Below are 19,591 nucleotides of genomic sequence, written 5' to 3'. Positions count from 1 at the left end.
CGTCTCGATAAACCACCCATTTACCTTCTTTCCTTGCTTCTTTCACTTTGATAAGTTCATTTGCCCTTTGTTTGAGTTGGGTCGGAGTGACCTCTTCATAAATCCAAATCCTAGTACCCTTGAGCTAGTTGGTTTGTCTAAGGATCTTGGTTCTTACAATCCTTTCTTTGAAATAAATATGTGCTTGGTTTCCCTTTCAAGTGATAAGACTTATGTCATTTTCATCCCAACCGATTTGTGGCACTTCCTTCTTGAGTTGGATAATCTTTTCCTCATCAATACATTCCTCTTCCTCTTCCATTCAAAACAACTAAGGCAACTATCTTGCAATCCCCCAATACGTAAAATCTTATTGTTGCTTGCTATGGCTTGCTGCTCTCTTACCTCTGTATAAACATCACATTTGTCGATCTTGTTATGCATTGTTGCTGTAATTTATTGTCCCCTGGATTTGAGCTGAGTGGTGACCATTTCTTGGACCTTGGCTACAAGCTGTGGTGTACGAGTTGCATTATTGCATTGCTGTAGGACTTCTTGGATCACCTCTTGTCTGCCTTCATTCTTCATTTCTGAAACTCTCTTCTCCAAGCAAGCAATGCGGAGCTTTGCATCTCTGAGTTCTTGTTGTAGGAAGTAGATCCCCTCATGTGGATCAAGCTTGCTTTGAAGTTTGCGAAAAGTCAAGGCATAAGGAGAAGGTGTCGACGCCATGGCAGCGTAGGATGGATTCTTGTTAGCCGAAGTCGGTGGAAAGAGCTTCGTCTTCGGGAACCCCTGCTGGGAAAGACCTGTGCAATCCGGGACCCCTTTGTTGAAGCTAACACCCCAGATTGAGCCAGGGGCTCAGCTCAGCCTGAGGTTGGGTTGGACGATAACCCCCCTGCTGTTGCAAGAGCTAGGCGATGCTGCGGGCTAGCAGGAGGAGAGAGAGAGAGAGAGAGAGAGAGAGAGAGAGAGAAGAGAAGAAGAAGAAGAATGTATTATCGTCCTCTGGGGGCCGAGAGACCCATAAGCACAACAATACAAGTGTCTCCTTCCTTTTGTGGAAGGGAATAAGAGGGCAACTATTCTGAGACAGATTGTGTAATACAATATTCACGATATTTGAGAGTCTTGGCAATAAATTTACCCAGAGTGGCTAGGTGGGTATGTGAAAGCAAGCTTGCAAGGGTGTTGTGCTCCTCTGTAATATTGTTAAAGTCCTTCCTTATGTGGGCATACCGTGGGCATGTAAGGAGGACATGTGCCTTTGTCTCTACTTGTCCTTGTGCACTGAGAGACTCTGAGAGCGAGAGCGAGAGAGAGAGAGAGAGAGAGAAAGAAAGAAAGAAAGAAAGTGTATTATTGTCCACTAAAGGCCAAAATGGGCCCATGGGACATCAAGAACTCTGCATACAAGATAGCACAAAATCAACGTGCCACAAAGAAGAGGCATCGTCGAATATCATCTAAGTGCTACGCAATACAATGCAAGTGAAAGTACATAATGTCAAATCTGAGCCTAAATACAAAGTAAACTAGATGCAAGGAAACCGCCCCTGGGTGCAAAATGGGGGGATGAGTACAATATGCCAATGCAAAGATACAAGTCCAGGTGTCACGGAGTCTGAGAACCAAAATAATACTGGAAATCCTGTCCATCGACTCTGCCTCCTGCTATGAGAGAGAGAGAGAGAGAGAGAGAGAGAGAGAGAGAGAAAGAGAAACAACTGAGATGCCATGTGCACTCCTCGACTCTCTGATACTCAAAGTTGTAGTAGCTATTTTGTCTCAAACCCATGAGGGCTTCTGTAGACGTTAATACATTTTCTTCTCTCCCCCTCCCTCCCCTCCCCTCCTCCCCCCCCCCCCTCTCTCTCTCTCTCTCTCTCTCTCTCTCTCTCTCTCTCATACACACACAGCACGCCCTATGTACTTGCCCCGTCTATATGAGATCCAAGCACAGTACCACTGTTGCTCAGGAGGAGGGACACGTGTCACGAGGACGTGAATTTCTAAGCTTTAGGAATTTACGGTGACTGCCCTAGCCTCCACCCGATCAAAACAGCTCAAAGGACACTTTAGTGCAATTAATTCCATGGGCCAAGGCAAGGGACTGAAGGTTAGAGAGGGTAAAAATCCCACTGCTAAAAATAGCTCAACGGGCCACGTTTAGCAAGCTAGCTTGAGGAGCAATAAAAAAAGGGTGAGATTGGCTTTGAGACAGTTTGCTAGACCAGAGAAGAAGAGGGAGAGGCAAGTCACACGCTCGGAAAGTGCTCCAGGGCTATTCTATCACATCGCCTTGCTGATTTTCGACTACCAAGATAATCCGTGGGCTGTTGGTGGGCTGCCAAAAGCTAATAAACGAAATTCGTTTTTGGTACTAGGAGCCTCTAGATCAGTTCGTTTTTGCTGCATGTCTGCTGTTCATGCCTTCCCAAAGCATAGTTACCCAAGGAAAAGCGTTCCGTCTTCCTAGAACATGGCAATGCCGTTCCTAGGTGGAGCGCCTACCGAGAACGCCCAAGATTTGGGAACGCCAAGGAACGCGGACGGAACGGCCAAGGAGCAGCTAGGGAACAGCCGGAATAGCTAGGGTTTGGTGTTCCCGGTTTTGGGTTGCACGGGGAACGTCTTTAACCGCCGACGGGGGTTTTCCCACACTCCCACTCCCTTCTACTCCCTCTCCTTCCACTCCCTTCCATTCAGCCCCCTCTCCTTCCACTCCCTTCTACTCAGCCCCTCCTACTCCCTTGAACCTTCTCCACTCAGCCCCCTCCCCTTCCACCCCCTTCCACTCAGCCTCCTCTCCTTCTACTCCCTTCTCCACTCAGCCCCCCCTCTTTCCACTCAGCCTCCTCTCCTTCTACTCTCTTCTCCACTCAGCCTCCTCCCCTTCCACTCCCTTCTCCACCCCCTTCCACTCAGCTCCCCCCCCCCCTCCTTCCACTGAGCTTGAGGATAAGCATGATGATGCCTCCCAGGTCGAGGATGATGATGAGGCTCAGCAAGATGAGGGAGAATCATCTGTTCCTGTAGACCATTAGGCGGCAAGCCTGACTCTCTATTTTCCTATATACCATGTACTTGACTCGAGAGTCTCAAGTTCTTTTTTGTATTCACTATTTGGTATTGAGGCCTTCTGTTCAAGCTTGAGGCATGGCCTCCTTTTCTTGTATTTTGCATATTATATGCTCTAGCTTCTATGATCTACAATTCTACGACTTAAAGCTTTAAACTTTAAAGTTTATTCACATCAGTCAATTGCTTCCTAGAAGCTCTCCTACTGCCTCAGAATCTTAGATCCTATTGCCTTGTTGCAGCTAGCCTCTCTGTGTGCCAGGAATAGCCAGGGTTGGTTATTTTGCTGGTCTTTGTCCTGCTAGGACTCCCTTGAAGGGTACCAGAGCTGCCAGGACAGACTTGGCTGATTTCTCTCCTGCCAGGACTCCCTTGAAGGATATCAAAGCTGCCAGGTTAGAACTATCAGCCAGAATTGGAGGAAAGGCTGCCGTGGGATATTGCACTGGACTGGGGTGCCTTTCTGAGACTGAAACTGATGCACAGTAGGACGGAAGTGCCTGTGAACGGATTATTCAGTTGGCTGATTTTTGGGCTGATGCACAACAATGCTTTTCTTGTATTTGGATGCCTTCTAAATAAATAATAAAGAAATACCGAAAGGGGCGATAAGTTTAGAGCCAATCTCGTGTTTGGTGCAGGACAAGGGCAATCTAGCTCTTGAGTGTTGTGTTTGGTTTGCTGTGGAAATTCCTAAATGGCTGAAAATTAAGTATTTGCTGGTTATTATCTGTTCACTGCTCTTTGGAGCTTCCAAAGGCCGGTTTCAACACAGGTTCGAGCCACTCTCCTGGCTGATCCACTTCCATGACTGGGTCTATGTTGGCCTCTATTTGATGGAGATACGGCACCACAAAGAGACCTTATTGCAGCAGATCAGACAGCAGGCGTTGACAATACTACAAGAGAAAGATCGAGCACAGCAACACCTTTGAGTCAGCCCCAGGACACACTGGGGTACAGGAGGAGGAGATAACTGACATGAGGGCAGCACGGAGTAGCAAAGAAGAGATGGCGCTAAGCAATCGAGCCAGCAACACAGAGACCACGCAGGATGCAGAGTCCGACCAGAGCACACACGATAGAGCTCCAGCCCATCACTGCTCTACTCAGAGGAGACCATCCAAGCCAAGGTGTGGATACATAGATCACTGAGACCCACAGCGAGAGATGGCCCAACACAAGTAGATACAAGACACGTCTCCCACCATGGCGCTCAAACATGTATTTGAAGCAGTAGCTTTGCATGTCTGAGTTTTGAAATTATTAGCTTAGCACTCAATAAGGGCCTTAGCGAGCCCTTTGCTTCAGCCCGCAATGGCTTGTATGATGTACTTTCTTGATTTGTACTTTGTCTCATGGGCTAGCGAGTTCTTCCGAAGACATGAATACCCCCTTCTCCCTCCCCCCCCCCCCCCCTCTCTCTCTCTCTCTCTCTCTCTCTCAATAGAAGCTCACTTTTTAGAGGCGAGGGGAGCGGGTACGCGAGAAAAGGGGGGACAGGGACGCAGGGGTTCTAGGGTTAGGTGTGTCTGTGGGCGCATGAGGGGGACTGTGTGATTTATCCCTCTACTAGACATTCCACCTCTCTTGATTCATAATCTTTGGCTTGCATCCCTCTTAAGTGTTTGAAGTAACGCATCTGAATCGTGGACACTTTCTTTGACATAAGGAGGTCTTGTAAAGACGCAAAAATGATCTACTCATGCATTATGGATAACGTTAATTGAACAGTACATCCCTCACTGCCCCCTGCCCCCCCTCTAAAGAGAGGGTTTGAAACCAGAAACAGAATCTGCTAGACATTCCAGCTTTCTCTTGATCATAACCTTTCATTGGCTTTGATTTGGATCCCTCTAAGCATTGTCATAACACATCCAAATTCTGGACACTTTCTTTGACACAAAAAAGTCCTCTAAACATGCAAGGATGATCCAATCATGCATTATGGATAACCTTAACTGACCACTACATCCCTCACTCGTCCCCGCCCCCCACTAAAGAGAGGGTTTCAAACCAGAAACAGGAATTTCATAGAGATAAATTCTTCCTACAAGACAATGAGTTGTTTTTTCAAGGCTAACTCTGCGAACAATAATACTCTGAAGATGCAAGGATGATCTACTCATGCATTATGGATAACATTAATTAAACAGTACATCCCTCACTGCCCCCCGCCCCCCCTCTAAAGAGAGGGTTTCAAACCAGGAACAGAATCTGCCAGACATTCCAGCTCTCTCTTGATCATAACGTTTCATTGGTTTTGATTTGGATCCCTCTAAGCATTGTCATAACACATCCAATTTCTGGTCACTTTCTTTGACACAAAGAAGTCCTCTGAACACGCAAGGATGATCTAATCATGCATTATGAGTACATCCCTCACTGGTCCCCACCTGCCACTAAAGAGAGGGTTTCAAACCAGAAACAGGAATTCATAAAGATAAATTCTTCCTACAAGACAATGAGTTGTTTTTCCAAGGCTAACTCTGCGAACAATAATACTCTGAAGACGCAAGGATGATCTACTCATGCATTATGGATAACGTTAATTAAACAGTACATCCCTCACTGCCCCCCGCCCCCCTTAAAGAGAGGGTTTCAAACCAGGAACAGAATCTGCTAGACATTTCCAGCTTTCTCTTGATCATAACGTTTCATTGGTTTTGATTTCGATCCCTCTAAGCATTGTCATAACACATCCAAATTCTGGACACTTTCTTTGACACAAAGAAGTCCTCTGAACACGCAAGGATGATCTAATCATGCATTATGGATAACCTTAACTGACCAGTACATCCCTCACTGGTCCCCGGCCCCCACTAAAGAGAGGGTTTCAAACCAGAAACAGGAATTCACAAAGATAAATTCTTCCTACAAAACAATGAGTTGTATTTTCAAGGCTAACTCTGCGAACAACAATACACCTGCAACAAGTGAAGAACAGAAAATTGCCTGCAGAGCTCCTAAATTGACCACTTGGCAACAGAAATGTGCATGTGGATTTGCACTAAAGATATATAGAAATTTTTAACTCAACAGACTCATTTGGTTTTAGTTCTAGATTCGAACTTATCGATAAAGCCCCAGAAGCAAAATAAGTATAACAATCTGTTAGGATAAGGGGACGATGTATTTCACACATAAGCAAGGCACTTCAGCAATTAAGTTGACAAACATGTTCTATAATGGCATTGAACATGTGTTTAAACTAGCTTTATTTAAGCCCTTAGGTGTGCTGGTACTTTGTATGCGTGGCAACATACTTCCCACCTGTATGGTAGATAAATCCATAGGACCACAATACTCAAAGGATGCTTTGGTCGTCATTGTACGAGCAACAAACAGATCCATAGTCATGGATAAGACCTGCATGAACAAACGGTGGATAAGAGGTTGACTTTGTTTTATAATATATACCTTCATAAAACATAGAATATAAACATTATTTTCCCTATCTTTTAAACTATCGCAGGACATGTCCCCTCCAACCTCACCTCTGAGTCAAGCTCTGTCCCGAAAAGTACTGCGAAATCTGAAGTCTGCGTCAGAAGGGCATCCTTCGAGATCCCAATATTTTCACATTTGATTCTATAAGAAAAGAGAACAATATTTGATTGTGGGGAATCTTTGCTCACTAATATCCATTCACTCTGCAAACAAATGGTATAACTGTCAGCAAGCCTTCATATTGTGAGCTACCCTTTGAATGAAGTATTTACACATACAATAAAAAATGGAGGTCTGCTATTGGAAATGAAAATATAACAGAATGACTAAACAGACTAACACAGAATATTTCACATTTCATCCCATTTCAACAACATTATCCTCCATCATGTAGCTCTTTTATATAAAAATCCCAGACACACCATCCTTTCCTCCAATATCATAACAACACCACGTGGCACAGAGCAAAGCTTCAAGATCTGAGTTAAAGAGGTACTGTCCGAATTAGGTAAAAGAAAAGAAAAACTCTCTTAAGGCTTCAAGGTGGTCGTTCCCTCGATCCCCAGTGCCCACAGATTCTGCCCATTTAATTCCAACTTGGCTACCTTCTCCCAATTGTCCCTTCACAACCTAGGGACCCCTCTTATTCGTTGCAAGCACCCTGACCAAAATCTCTCCCAGATTGTGCAGACTCTTAGTCACCCTGACCTTTCTGCCCTCCAGCTGGTAGCCTGCCCCTGCACTCTCAGCATGTCTGCATCCTTCCTGTTCCTACACCGCCCTTGAACTCAAAGACCAGACCTCTCCTGCCCCCTCCCTCTCCCATTCCTGGCTGTTGCCACCCCTGAAAACACCCCAAAAACATCCATCCATCGATTGGTCTGTCTCACTGCCCCCCACCCCTCTCCTATTTTCTCCCAAACAAACACTCATGCACATCCTCCAGCGAAGGTTATAAAATGCAAGACATGTCCAACCCCTATTAGCTGTCTCAGTCCCACCCTCCAAAACAACAATAACAACCACAAAGAGGCTTTGCTTGCTTCTGGAAAATGCTGTATACTAAATAATAGCAGACCAGATAATAATCTAAATGTTTCATCCATGGTTATTTGAATTCATATAAGGTAGGTCCAAGATGCACAACCAGATGAATATTATTGGCAACCTTTTTGTGTTGGAATGGTCTTGTGACCACAGCTTATGTACGCCATAAAGGGATTGACTAGTTGGTGCAAGGGTAAGAGGTGATGAATGAACTTCCTTGACAAAATATTGATTATACAGACCAATTCAGCCCGCAAGTAGGCATAACCATCCTCAAAAAGACCAAAGCAAGATCTAAGTGACTCCAAGGTCAAAGAGATCAAGTGAATCTGAGTCAATAAAGACTGAAATATTTTTCTTCGTTAGTGCCAGTACAATCACCCACAAGGAACCATTTTCCACCTCAATGGATGTATACTTGTTTCCAGGAAATTTGACTGACCCTGCTCTCCAAAACCACCAAGTGAAATACCTACCAATTCCCAAAGGCATGCATGTGTACACGCACACATGGGTTGGTCAGTACACGAATGTGTTTATTTTCCCCCTTTTTTTTTTCAAGGGTTGACCAGGGGGGTGGTCTTCCCTTTTTAGTTTTTTCAGGATTATACCATTTTCGCCTTTTGCCAAACTGAGATCTTTTTTGGGTTAAGTAATATCCATGTTTCGGTGCCTTTCATTTTTGGAGGAGGGAAAGGGTGATAGCAGTTGGTGGTCGTAACTGAACTAAGTATTTTTTAAGGTCTTGCCATTCTCTTGAGCACTCTCCGACATGAATCCCATGCATGAGCTTTATGCCCACAAGAGCTTACTCAGTTTGGCTGACAAGTAGATAGGGGAACACATTCTTATAAGTCTATCACATTTAAAGAAAATCACTGTGTCAGAACCCGCCATTGGCAAAAACCTACAATCTTTAGCTTTTTATTTCAGCGAATCATGATGATCTGATACAAGAATTTGCTAGAAGCAGGTAACAAGGAATACTAAGAGTGATATCAAACCACCGTGACCAAAGTGAAACATGAATGTGCTCATAATGAATCCACATCTGGAACTCTTGTAAGCATGGCCAGATGAAATCAAGGTACTATAAAAATAATAATAAACCCCCAGATTACAGACTCAAAACTCTCAACAGTCAATGTCTAATATAATAGAAGTCCAATCAATGTGTACTCTGACAGAAGTCTAAGCGAGACACCTATATTAACTATGAGAAGCTAAGATGGCTAGAAAGGATGATAAAGCAGGGCATTCTTGTCTGAGGGTAAGACATGAAACACACACAGTGTTCTCATCAACAATGAATAAGAAATAGCAAGCTTTCGTGCTCCAAAACTCATTTTCTAAGAAGCTATCATTGTTAACAAACATAATCGTCTTTGAAATTTAGCCAACTTGTAGGTTAAGGACATTCAATTGTTAAAAGTATGCCTTTCCCAAGCTAACTTCCGTAACACTTGACCACTCACCCTAAGTATATCCGGAATTCCTTCAGGATAAAACTCTCTGTGGCGAGCTGTGCCAGGAACAGGTTCGCCTTCCTCAGCATTTTCCATTTTTTCACCCTCCTCATTACCTCCAGAGTCAGGAAGAAGAAAATCTGTGATTGCCCCCATTTCATGCAACTTCTTGCATGCCTCAAGGCAAATATGCTGTGCAAAAAGCCAATGCACAATGTGTAAGAGGACCAACACACATAAAGTCTCATTGCTTCCTTCTCCATTTGAAAATATCAAACACGACACAAACCTGTTGTGCTAGCCTCATGGAACTGCAAAGGGGGCCCTCAATTTTCTCAAAAGGTGCATTGCAAGGAAGCTGCAATTCACAAGAGTACTCCACAGATCCACCTTCCTTTTCATGCTTTCGCATTCGAAATTCCGGTCGTAGAATTGAGTATCTGTAAATTAGACATTGAATGGACGACATTCTCACTTATAGGGCAGAACACAGGATTATACAAAAACACTATCATGTTTCCAAAGGACATGCAGATCTTTTTTCGATCCATAAAAGGGATGCCTTGCACTACCAAAACTACCCATCCATTCATAATACAGAAGGTAGGATCACGCTTCATTGCATTCTTTCAATTAATACATGCCAAAAATAAAACTATAATAATGGAACTAAATGACTGCTATTCAAAAACCAGCGAAATAAACAATTGTAGCTTGTAAATCATTTCCGAACAGAGGCAATTTTGCTGAAAAAGTGTGAAATAAAAATAACAGCATTCAATGGTAACGTCAAGAAATCATTTCCAGGTGCAGAAAGTTTTGGACTGCATCAATTACATCGAATTCTATCTATGCAGCTAATTACCCCAGTGTTTGCAAGGATTCATTGGAAGTGGGGATGTAGCTGTTGTATGTCCCTAGCATTTGTTCTTGTCATGTTCTTCAATTTTCTTTTCTTCTTTTTTTACACTATATCTGCATCAATCAGATTCCATGAAAGAGCACAGTAGGATCCTGTTTTTAATCAGTCTGTTCACCCAAATAAAGATTAAATGCTACATATGTTCACAAAGCAATTGTTTAATTCCGTCTTCCTGTTGTATTGCAATGTTGAATCATGCTAATAGGACCAGGTTTTCCTAAAGTGTCTGGAGATCAGTCTCCAACATAACACAAAGTAGGCACTGTTTCCACAAGTCAGTAAACGGCGGTCCTTGTGGCTGGGGCCAACGCTTTACAAATTTGGTATGCCTTGAGTTTCTGTTGTCATGTGCACTCTCAGCTTGTTCGAACCTTAATCAGTGTATTCTAAATTTGTACAGGTTTTCATCCTTCTACTGGAGCTTCCAACCTTAGGGACTTTTTTTCCATGGTCCCAAGAATACAAGCCACTGTCAATTTCAGTGATTGACAATTGACCCAAGTCAAAGTTACATGGTGAAGAGGTGCTCACTGCTCTTGGACAGTTTGACCCAATTCAAAGTTACTTCAAGTCTATGGTGAAGAAGTGCTCAGGGCTCTTGCACACTGCAAAGAGTCTAAAGGACATAATCCCTTCAAACACTTTTTCATCGCTTTTCAACACGTTTTAAATAATCCAGTCTAAAGTTCAAGGCGTAGACAAAGATGCCAGAAAAACCCCCTATAAAAGACATCTAGATGCCATCTGTAAATACGTCACCAAACCACAACTCCCAACTGAACTTCCCATCAGATTTCATGCCCCCGTAAATCCAACCAGCTGCACAAGAGCAATTAGACAGAGCCAATAAAAAGTGTGCAATTTCTAATGAAATCTTATGTTAAACCGGTAATAAGGATGATGACCACTCCATATGACTCCTTCACAAACACCGTAGATAGCATTTAGCTGAATTCCAGAAGAATACTGGACAGCAGGTGAAGAGAGAACCAGAGATATGAAAAAGCTTTGCAGATAGAGTTATATCAAGACCTGTCACTTGGAAGTTGGGAGCAATAGAAATGCACAAGCCCCACTGCAGAGTTTAGGCTTACAACAGCACCCGTAGACTCCACTTGATACACTGCTCCAGTTACCGCATCAGCAGAAATAAGTTTTGCAGAACCTTTCAAGTGACTCAGGTCTGACCGCTCAATGGCCTCTTTTCGAAGAGTTTCCTCACTGTTTCTTGCATTTCGCAAAAAGGCCTCATGGGACAAATTATCTCTGAAAACAAACCATTTGACCTTAAATCGATTCAGAAAAAATGTATCGATGCAGAAAGGCTGTATGCAAATCTTCCCTTGGTCTAGATGTTCAAAGGCTCACTTTTCAAGCATTAATATATAATCAGAGCCTGGCTTGCGAGCACGGCCTCTAGACTGAATGTATGCCAAAACGGTTTTGGCAAGATCAAAACGAATAACAACATTACATTGCCGGATGTCCAACCCCTCTTCAGCAACACTTGTGGCGACCAGTAATGTGACCTGACAAAGGTAGAAGGGGAGAAGGTACTCATGTTGGACATTACACAGAACAAGTTGACCAAATGGTAACATAAGGATGCTAACAGCATCTATCAGGCTGCAGCTTCATACTGTTGCTAGAAAAGAAAGACATGAAATGGCATTTTTTACTACCCTTCTCTGGTGGGAGTAAAAAAGTGCGCTGCCGTAAGGCTCCACATACCCGCCCATCTTTGAACTTGGTAATCGTGTCTTGCATTTGCCGAGTACGCATGTCTTGATTGTTATTGTGCCCAATTAAGCTTGCACATTTTACAAACTTCAAAGATGGTAATTCTGCAAAGACCTGTACAAAAGGCACACAATTATTTGGAAACGAGGAAAATATGAAAGACTATGGCACACGAAGAATATCTGTGAGGGTCAGTTTGCTGATGTGCAAACCTTTGGCAGAACAAGAGCAGCAACCACACGCTCCACAAATATGATTGCTCGAAAATCCTCCGTGTGCTGATATTTGAGAAGAATCTTGATTAAAGACTGAACCTTGGGGGTGACTTTACCATCAGCCACAGCAGCCCCAAGAATCTCATCAACATGCTCACCACCAGACACAACTACAAAAGGAGTATTGCAAACAGTAAATGAGCAACCTGTGCAGCAGTGGGATACAATATTGTAAATCTAACATCAAAACACATAGAAGATCCACGCACTATGTCACTATATTCAATCACCTTTACCTCTCGGGAAGAGTATCTACCCTTATCCAGTTTATTAAACTTCAATGCTTCATACACACCAAATTTTATGAGTGGCACTCCATTATGAAAGAGAGTAGTTCAAACACACGCAGGGAACCACCATGCCACAAGAGAAGCCATATTGACCTCTAAACAAAGCAATGTAGGATTGATATGGAAACTTGTGTGCGTGTGCACATGCGTGAGTGCATGTGTGTGGGGAGAGAGAGAGAGAGAGAGAGAGAGAGAGAGAGATGTGGGATTGGCTGGGATCGGCAACGTAACTTATGCTCTTGTGGTATTATTCTAAGAGAGTCCCACCGAAGGGAGGATTATGCAGCAAGACACTAAAAAAATAAGAGCAGAGATTGTGAAGCAAATGGAATATATCCCTCATTTAAGAGGACTTGTCTTCAATGTACCCATATATATGAAGACATTTGGGTTGCCAAGTGAGCTTGCTTTTCACTCAAATCAAACTAAAAAACTGTGACCCTAGGGGTGACCTAGTTTAGGGATTGACTGAATTTCCAAGTATTCAGTTTTTCCTCTGTCATTAATCAATGCATCAAGAGCCACTTCTCAAGATAGGATCTCTGAAAGACAGTCTCTTGCAAAGAGAGGAATTGGGATAAACAAGAGAATTCTGCCAGCCTTTTCGAAGCAAGTACATTGTATTCTTCTTTGAAGACATTATCTCAATGCCAGGGCTTTTTTATTCACCATTTCAGGAATTATATTGCTAGGAAATTGGCATTAATCTTGAAGGTGAGCCTACAGTGACAGTGCATTGAAAATCGAGAAACTTCTGTGCATTTGTGACTCAATTGATGGACAACCTGGTAAGACAAAAAAGTGAGAATAATTAGGTTAATCGTTCCACCACCTTACCTTGAATATCAGGAAGCTCCCCCTCTTCCACTTCGATCGCCTTATCCTCCCTAGGGTCAAGATCCTTACAGACCTCCTCATCGCCATCTCTGGAACAGACAACAGCTCCCTCGGCAAGGTGACATTTTAGAACATCCACCACCTTTTTCAAGTAAGATTCTTGAAATTTCACATCCAACTGGTGGTTTGCTCTCTCATCGTTCTGGAGTGCTGTAAGAAAGGACAATGCAACCTGAAGCAAAGCAGAGAAAATTCTACCTATTAGACCCCACTCTTGAGATTTGAATCTGCACAAGACACGAAAAACTTTATCAATGCAATTGAAACTTCCGAGGCTTTGCACCTTGTAAGCACACCATTGGCCGAGTTCTTCAAGAGCGTAACAAACTGCTCTCAGCTTCTGCACTAGATTAGCAGCTCCATCATTCTCTGTTCTTTCAGAAACTCCATAAACAAGGCGTAATTCTTCTTTTGCTCCTGCATCTCGGGCGCCCATGAACTGCCATTTGCTTCTCTTTGAGCTTGAAGCAGCCGTTTCTTCGACATTACTTTCCATCTGCTTTATTTGTTCCCATAAGGACACCAGTAATGCAGCTTTATCGTATTGAACCACAGTTTCCAGTGGCATTGGTACATGTTTCTCAAGCTCCTTCCGATCTTTGATGGTGCACACAATTGAGTCTAGCTTGCTCTCCAAATTTCTAATCTTAATTGCACAGTCTTCTTGATTAGAAACACCTGAAACAAAATAGTCCTTACGAAATATGGTTAAAGTTGTCATTTTAGATCTACCTTGAGATATGCAAACAACAGAGGAAGGATCGATGAGACTCTTGACTATGCATAATAAAATAAACATGCAATTTTGGAGCACTTTACGAAAGTCCATCTCAAACTTAAATATTTGAAGTGATGTGCCATTTATTTATTTTTACAAATCACCGAGGAAAGAAAGTGATTCCAACTAGTATGGCTTCCGAAAAAATATTACGGGCACAAAAAACAATAATTAATAAATAAATCACCTTTTAAATTCACAGGTGATGCAGTCATTCCAAAAACAGCAGGCCTTTTGTCCCTTGAAGTCGTGTGATAAAATTCTGACATTACCAAAGAATAGGGGTGCTTCTTTACCGCATGGTGGCATTCATCCAAGATTAGTAGATGGATTGCATCCATCTTAACAATACTGTGTCTCAATATATTAAGAAGTATCTGTGCTGTCATGACCAGGACCTGGATTGGAGGAAGAAAGTTTATAACAGAACACCACATCAGGAAACATATATGACTCATGATGACACATACAACAAATAATGTTCAGGCACCAATGCAAAAAATCCTGGTTATGAGAAATTGACTACATCTTTGGTATCAAACTCGCGTTGCCATCTCCGTGCATCCCAGAAGTCTTGCCCCATCTCCCCACAATAGTGCCCAACTTGAAATCCGGTCCACTCACGAATTACTTCAGCTTGCTGCAGGGAATGAAAGAATGACTCAGATTACAAGAATGGTTGTGAGACGTTCAACAATAGTCAAAAGCATAATTTACAGGCAGAGATAAGCAAAAGAGAATTAAAAACTTTCAAGAATGAAAAGAGCAAGCCATTTACATAGTCAAAAGTATAAATTCAGGCAACGGGAGAAACTGTAAAAGGCAGGAGGCATTATAAGAGTCTACTTGTTATAAGAAACTCACGATGCCATTTGTTATCTCTCCAATGTGCTTCCATCATCACCGTGATCACACATATCACTCTACAAAGCTCGCATATTCAAAGACCGCTAATTGGATAAGAAGTTTCTACTTTTCAACTGCACCCTCATGGTACATAATCTTAAGTCCAAGAGGCAATCAAGATGCAGATTATAGTAGCACATTCTTTTTTTGCAGGCAGACCTATTCAATGCCTTCTTGTGGAGTTTTGGAGACATAACTGGGTGACGAATATTAAGAACTTCACCTGAAATCATGAACGTAAGTTACTTGGCAGTGACAAAAGAATGTAGCTAGACTGGCAACAGTGAAAGCGTTTGGCATAAACAAATGATGGAATTTTCATTTGTCCGAAAATGTCAAGACGGACAGTACCAAAGCTCAGGGAAGCAAGAAAAGTAGCTGGCTGGGTAATGCAATAAGAAAGTAGCTAGGCTAGCAAGCAATAGATTGAATCTTCATTTGTGCAAGAATGCTAGAAGGTAAGAACCAAAAGTTCACTCCTTTGAAAAGAAAAACATGTGAAGAAATGATTTGGAGGAGGTAAACTCTGGAGGCACTGCGAGTTTGCAAGATTAGGTGTAGGACCATAGTTCAATCTTACGTGTGTACGTGCATGCATGCTTTTTGTGTGTGTGTGTGTGTGTGTGTGTGTGTGTGTGTGTGTGTGTGCATGGGGGGGGGGGGGGATTGCTTCTCCCTTCTTTTAGGGGGCTGCCAATTGTAATATAAATACAACTGGATTTCACCCAAAAAAAGTGTGTGTGTGGGGAGAAAGCGTGCCCAAACTAGTCCTCTGAGAACACAAGCAGTGCAGTTTCAATCACTCAAGGTTGAAAACCATAAACTCCATCATGCATAGCAGGGACTTTCTACTTTGACATCCCCACCAACGTCATCAATACCCAATGGTGGGTGTATGCAATGGTATAAACAAATGCTCTCACAAATACATATACTCAGATTTAAGCATCCATTTATACAAGGGTTTTTGTACTAAGTTTCTATCAGCACTCAGGAGGTGAAGGGCGAACTCAGCCATAGCAAGGCTAGCACTTTAAGGAGAAGGCTAATTTAAAAGAAACCAATGCTCTCACAAATACATATATGCACATTTGAGCATGCGTTTATACAAGAGTCTTCAAACTGAGTTTCTATCAGCACTCCGGAGGAGTCAACAAACAGACCAGGTCGGGTCTGTCACAGACTGCCTGGAGTCAACTGGGCTTTTTATATGCCCAAATCTGACCTTTAACTGGTCAGTTGACAAACAAACCATCATCAATGTTGCAAGCAAGGTGTTAAGAAAGAAGCTATAGGGCTGCATCATCAATGTTGCAAGCATGGTGTTTAAGGCAAATGGGGGGAGAGAGTGTGAGGGGGGAAGCAGATAAGGAGCAAGGAGGGGTGTCTTGAGGGCAAGGCGAGGGAAAGAGGGCCAATGTACATGACAATCACCAAAGGGGGTGGCTCAAGGGTGAGGGGGATGGGATCAAGAGGAGACGGGGAGGAGATGGAGAGGATCAATGGGCATGATAGTCACCAAGGGGGATGGCTCAAGGGTGAGGGGGACAGGATCGAGAGGGGAGGGGGAGGGGATAATGGGATGGAAGAAGGCATGCAGGGGGAGGGGGCCTAAGGGAAATGGGATGAGAGGGGAGAAAGAGAGGGGGAAATGAGAGCAACATGGGATTGGAATGAGAGGAGGAATGGAGTGTTGTGAGGAGAATTTTGTGAGGAAAAATATGCAAGAAAGAGGGAGGGAAAGAAGGGGAAAAGGAGATCACATTCCAATCTTTTAGGAGCAGATCTAGGGGGATTACGGTTGGCCAGTTACGGAGGCTTCCCAGCCTATAAAAACAGGCCTATGCAGCTTCACCAGTGCAGCAACTCAGCCAGCAGCCAAGGCAGACATCAGCCCTTCCCAAGCAGCCCCCCTACTACCTCCACAGCCTCTAAAATATCTAATGATCATATGGAAGCAGTTTTCAGCCATCAGCCATAGCCAAAATCAGCCACATTGGCAACCCTAGCCACGTCATTCAGTAGATTCAGCCTTTCCATGAGGATCAGATGTCATATTCAGCCCTTTTCATTGAGGGAAGTCTACTGGATACTCGTCTGCTATGTCCCAGTTATGAGTGTAACATGATGAGTTTTATGTATGCCAACAGTAACCCCTCTCTCCTAGTGAGACTACTGTGAGCTTCATGCCCATTACAGACAGAGAGAACAACATATCGGTCAATTGTTATGAGGCATCCACGCTGGTCATCAAGACAGTACCCTATCAACTAGTTATTAAATGTTTAAGAAACAAGTATTATCAAGACGATGTGCCCCCGAGAAGTGAGACCACGTAAAATTAGCATTCGAATTTGTCATGCTGTGGGGAATCTTTTCACTAAAAGGACCTGCCTTCTCAACCAGATTCTGCATGCCTCATTGAGACCTAAGCTTCAACCCACTTGGTCTAACATGGAGGCCTTCACCTATTAAGGCTACTCCAACTAACTGGAGCTCATACTAGAAAGGCCTAACTAAGTCTCATCTCAAGTACTTATACCTAGATGAATTCAGGAACATTCCCAAACTCATACTCTAAAAACACAACATAGTGCAGTTTCAATCTCATGATAGTCACTCATAAGATTGAAAACCATAAACTCCATCACGCATAGCAGGGACTAGCTACTATGACATCCCCACTGACGTCATCAGCACCCAACAGTGGGTGTAGACCATAGTATAAAAGTATGCTCTCACACATACAAATCCACACACCCACACATACTTGAGCATCCATTTATAGAAAATCTTCGTACTGAGTTTATGTCGGCACTCTGGAGGTGAAGGGCAAACTCAGCCATGACGAAGGCTAGCACTAAAGGAGAAGGCTAAGCAAAAAGTAGTCCAAATCTCTTCATTCAAGCTACGACTGCTTGTGAAGTCTAAACGATTTCATTTTAGTCTCTCAAGTACTGGCTGGAGCCAGTGCCCTCAGCAATGTTACTAGCACTTCTGCTTTTGTTGTATCAGAGTTTTGCCTTGAACAATGCCAATATCCTTTGATTCTGGGAATCAGCTACTGTCTAGTGGTCCGAACATAAATCCCCCCCACCTCAGTCATACGGAATCCTGTGAAGGTATTCTGTTGTAAAACCGCATGCAACTCATAACTACATTCGGTAATGAGCATCTTCTGGGCAATATGTCCCGACAGGCAGAAAGCACCATTTTTTATGGCTGTCTTCAGTTGAAGGTGAAGAATAGACAAAAGCAAATCATGAAAGCGACCACATCTGGCCTTCACAAGTGAAATCGATACCACAAGAATTAGTCCAATCTAACAGGCTATTAGAGAATCCAGTAAAACACATATGCGAGGCAGGCTCTTCAAGCACGCAGTTGGTATCACATGTATGTATGGGTGTCATTGGACTGGCGATCATCAAAAAGACAAGGACGGACATAGTTGTCAAAAGTATTATGCAAAGCTGGAGGGAAGCAATGACAACAACTAGAAGGGATAGTCTGCAGTAAATAGGGTTTGAGACTGGGAAAAAAATCTCTGTAGCAAAGGTGGCTTTGAGTCTAAATACTTCGTCTCATAGAATTCTAAATCACAATTGCAAATTAGTACTGGTAGGACACTAGCATATGCAAGCAATGGCCAGCCATCCCAAAATACAAAAGAATGTTCATGTATGTATCTCGTATCACCTTCATCCCCATGATAAAAAATATCCTGATGTTGACACAAGCATATGCAAGCAATGGCCAGCCATCACAAAATAGAATGTCAGTGATTAAAATGCATTCTGCAGCAAAAGGATGTTCACAAACATAGTTTTTTCCATACGTTACCATACACATATGGCATACGGGTACGGAAGTATGATTGGAGTATGGATCAGCCCCTGGGGCTGAATCATACGTGACCCTAATTTACAACAACAAAAAAAGGAAAATATACATTGCACACATTTAATTGGCAGAGAGCTACAAAAGTTTTAACTTCAAACTTGTATTAATTTTAAAGTCAAGAAATTTATTTAAAAACTTTTTCATAAAGTTCTGGAAACTCCGTTTTTCTCCTTTAAAAAAGCCAAGTATGATTAGCGTACCATACGCGTACAGAATAATTATTTCATACGCATATGGTTCAGCCAACCATACGAGTACGAAACCAACTATGTTCACAAATGTATCTTGTGTCACCTTCATCCCCATGATCAAAAATACCCTGATGTTGATCCTTGCACTCTATCTTCTTGGCCTTTAAACGTAGAAAACCCACAATGTGTCATCAGCCTACTTGGTGTGATGGTTTCAGGCCAAAAACTTGGGACAAAAATTTGCGTACTCCATCCCCTGTGACATTATGTAGCCCCAACTCAAAGAATCTAACTTTTTTTCAATTGAAACCCTTTTCCTACTAGAATCTGATTTCTTCCACCTTGGTTTTTAAGGTGGTTTTTTCATGACTTCCTGGAGTCTAGGTAAAGAATGTTCTTGGTTGACCTAAAATCCTTTCAGATTCACTGGTGTACTACATATCTAGTATTGCAGGTCAGCTTTCTTGAGTCTAGTGAGGCAGCATTCCATGCTTGGCCACATTAAATTTCCAAATCAAACTCTAGACCTTTACTGTATGCATCCTCGATACAATTCAAAATTTTCCCACTCTATACCCATGAGCACCTTCCCCAAAGACTCAATCTAAATCCTCCAATGCGTTGAGCTCCATAGATCTTTTTCCACTTTTTATCATCTCTGCA

At 42.8% G+C, this 19,591-nt stretch overlaps 1 protein-coding gene across 2 annotated transcripts in view; it reads right to left on the bottom strand.

Annotated features, from left to right (window-relative positions):
• The window catches only part of DCL1 (dicer-like 1), a 49,972-nt gene that overhangs the window by 10,216 nt on the left and 20,165 nt on the right, over window positions 1-19,591 (bottom strand). For both annotated transcript variants that reach the window (XM_087385220.1, XM_087385221.1), the window contains exons 4-15: window positions 14,455-14,568; window positions 14,116-14,326; window positions 13,434-13,828; window positions 13,091-13,322; window positions 11,901-12,073; window positions 11,680-11,802; window positions 11,317-11,477; window positions 10,981-11,214; window positions 9,316-9,466; window positions 9,036-9,218; window positions 6,561-6,716; window positions 6,337-6,432 (exon numbers count right to left, since the gene is read on the bottom strand). In XM_087385220.1, coding sequence (XP_087241346.1) covers window positions 6,337-6,432; window positions 6,561-6,716; window positions 9,036-9,218; window positions 9,316-9,466; window positions 10,981-11,214; window positions 11,317-11,477; window positions 11,680-11,802; window positions 11,901-12,073; window positions 13,091-13,322; window positions 13,434-13,828; window positions 14,116-14,326; window positions 14,455-14,568 — 2,229 coding nt within the window. The remainder of the gene's footprint in view (window positions 1-6,336; window positions 6,433-6,560; window positions 6,717-9,035; window positions 9,219-9,315; window positions 9,467-10,980; window positions 11,215-11,316; window positions 11,478-11,679; window positions 11,803-11,900; window positions 12,074-13,090; window positions 13,323-13,433; window positions 13,829-14,115; window positions 14,327-14,454; window positions 14,569-19,591) is intronic.

This window comes from Dipteris shenzhenensis, chromosome 14 (genome assembly GCF_047967505.1).
Source record: "Dipteris shenzhenensis isolate YYH24624 ecotype China chromosome 14, Dip_SZ_1.0, whole genome shotgun sequence".
Taxonomy (NCBI): Eukaryota; Viridiplantae; Streptophyta; class Polypodiopsida; order Gleicheniales; family Dipteridaceae; genus Dipteris; species Dipteris shenzhenensis.
Note: the sequence above shows the minus strand (reverse complement) of the source record. Positions and strands in the feature narration are given on the sequence as shown.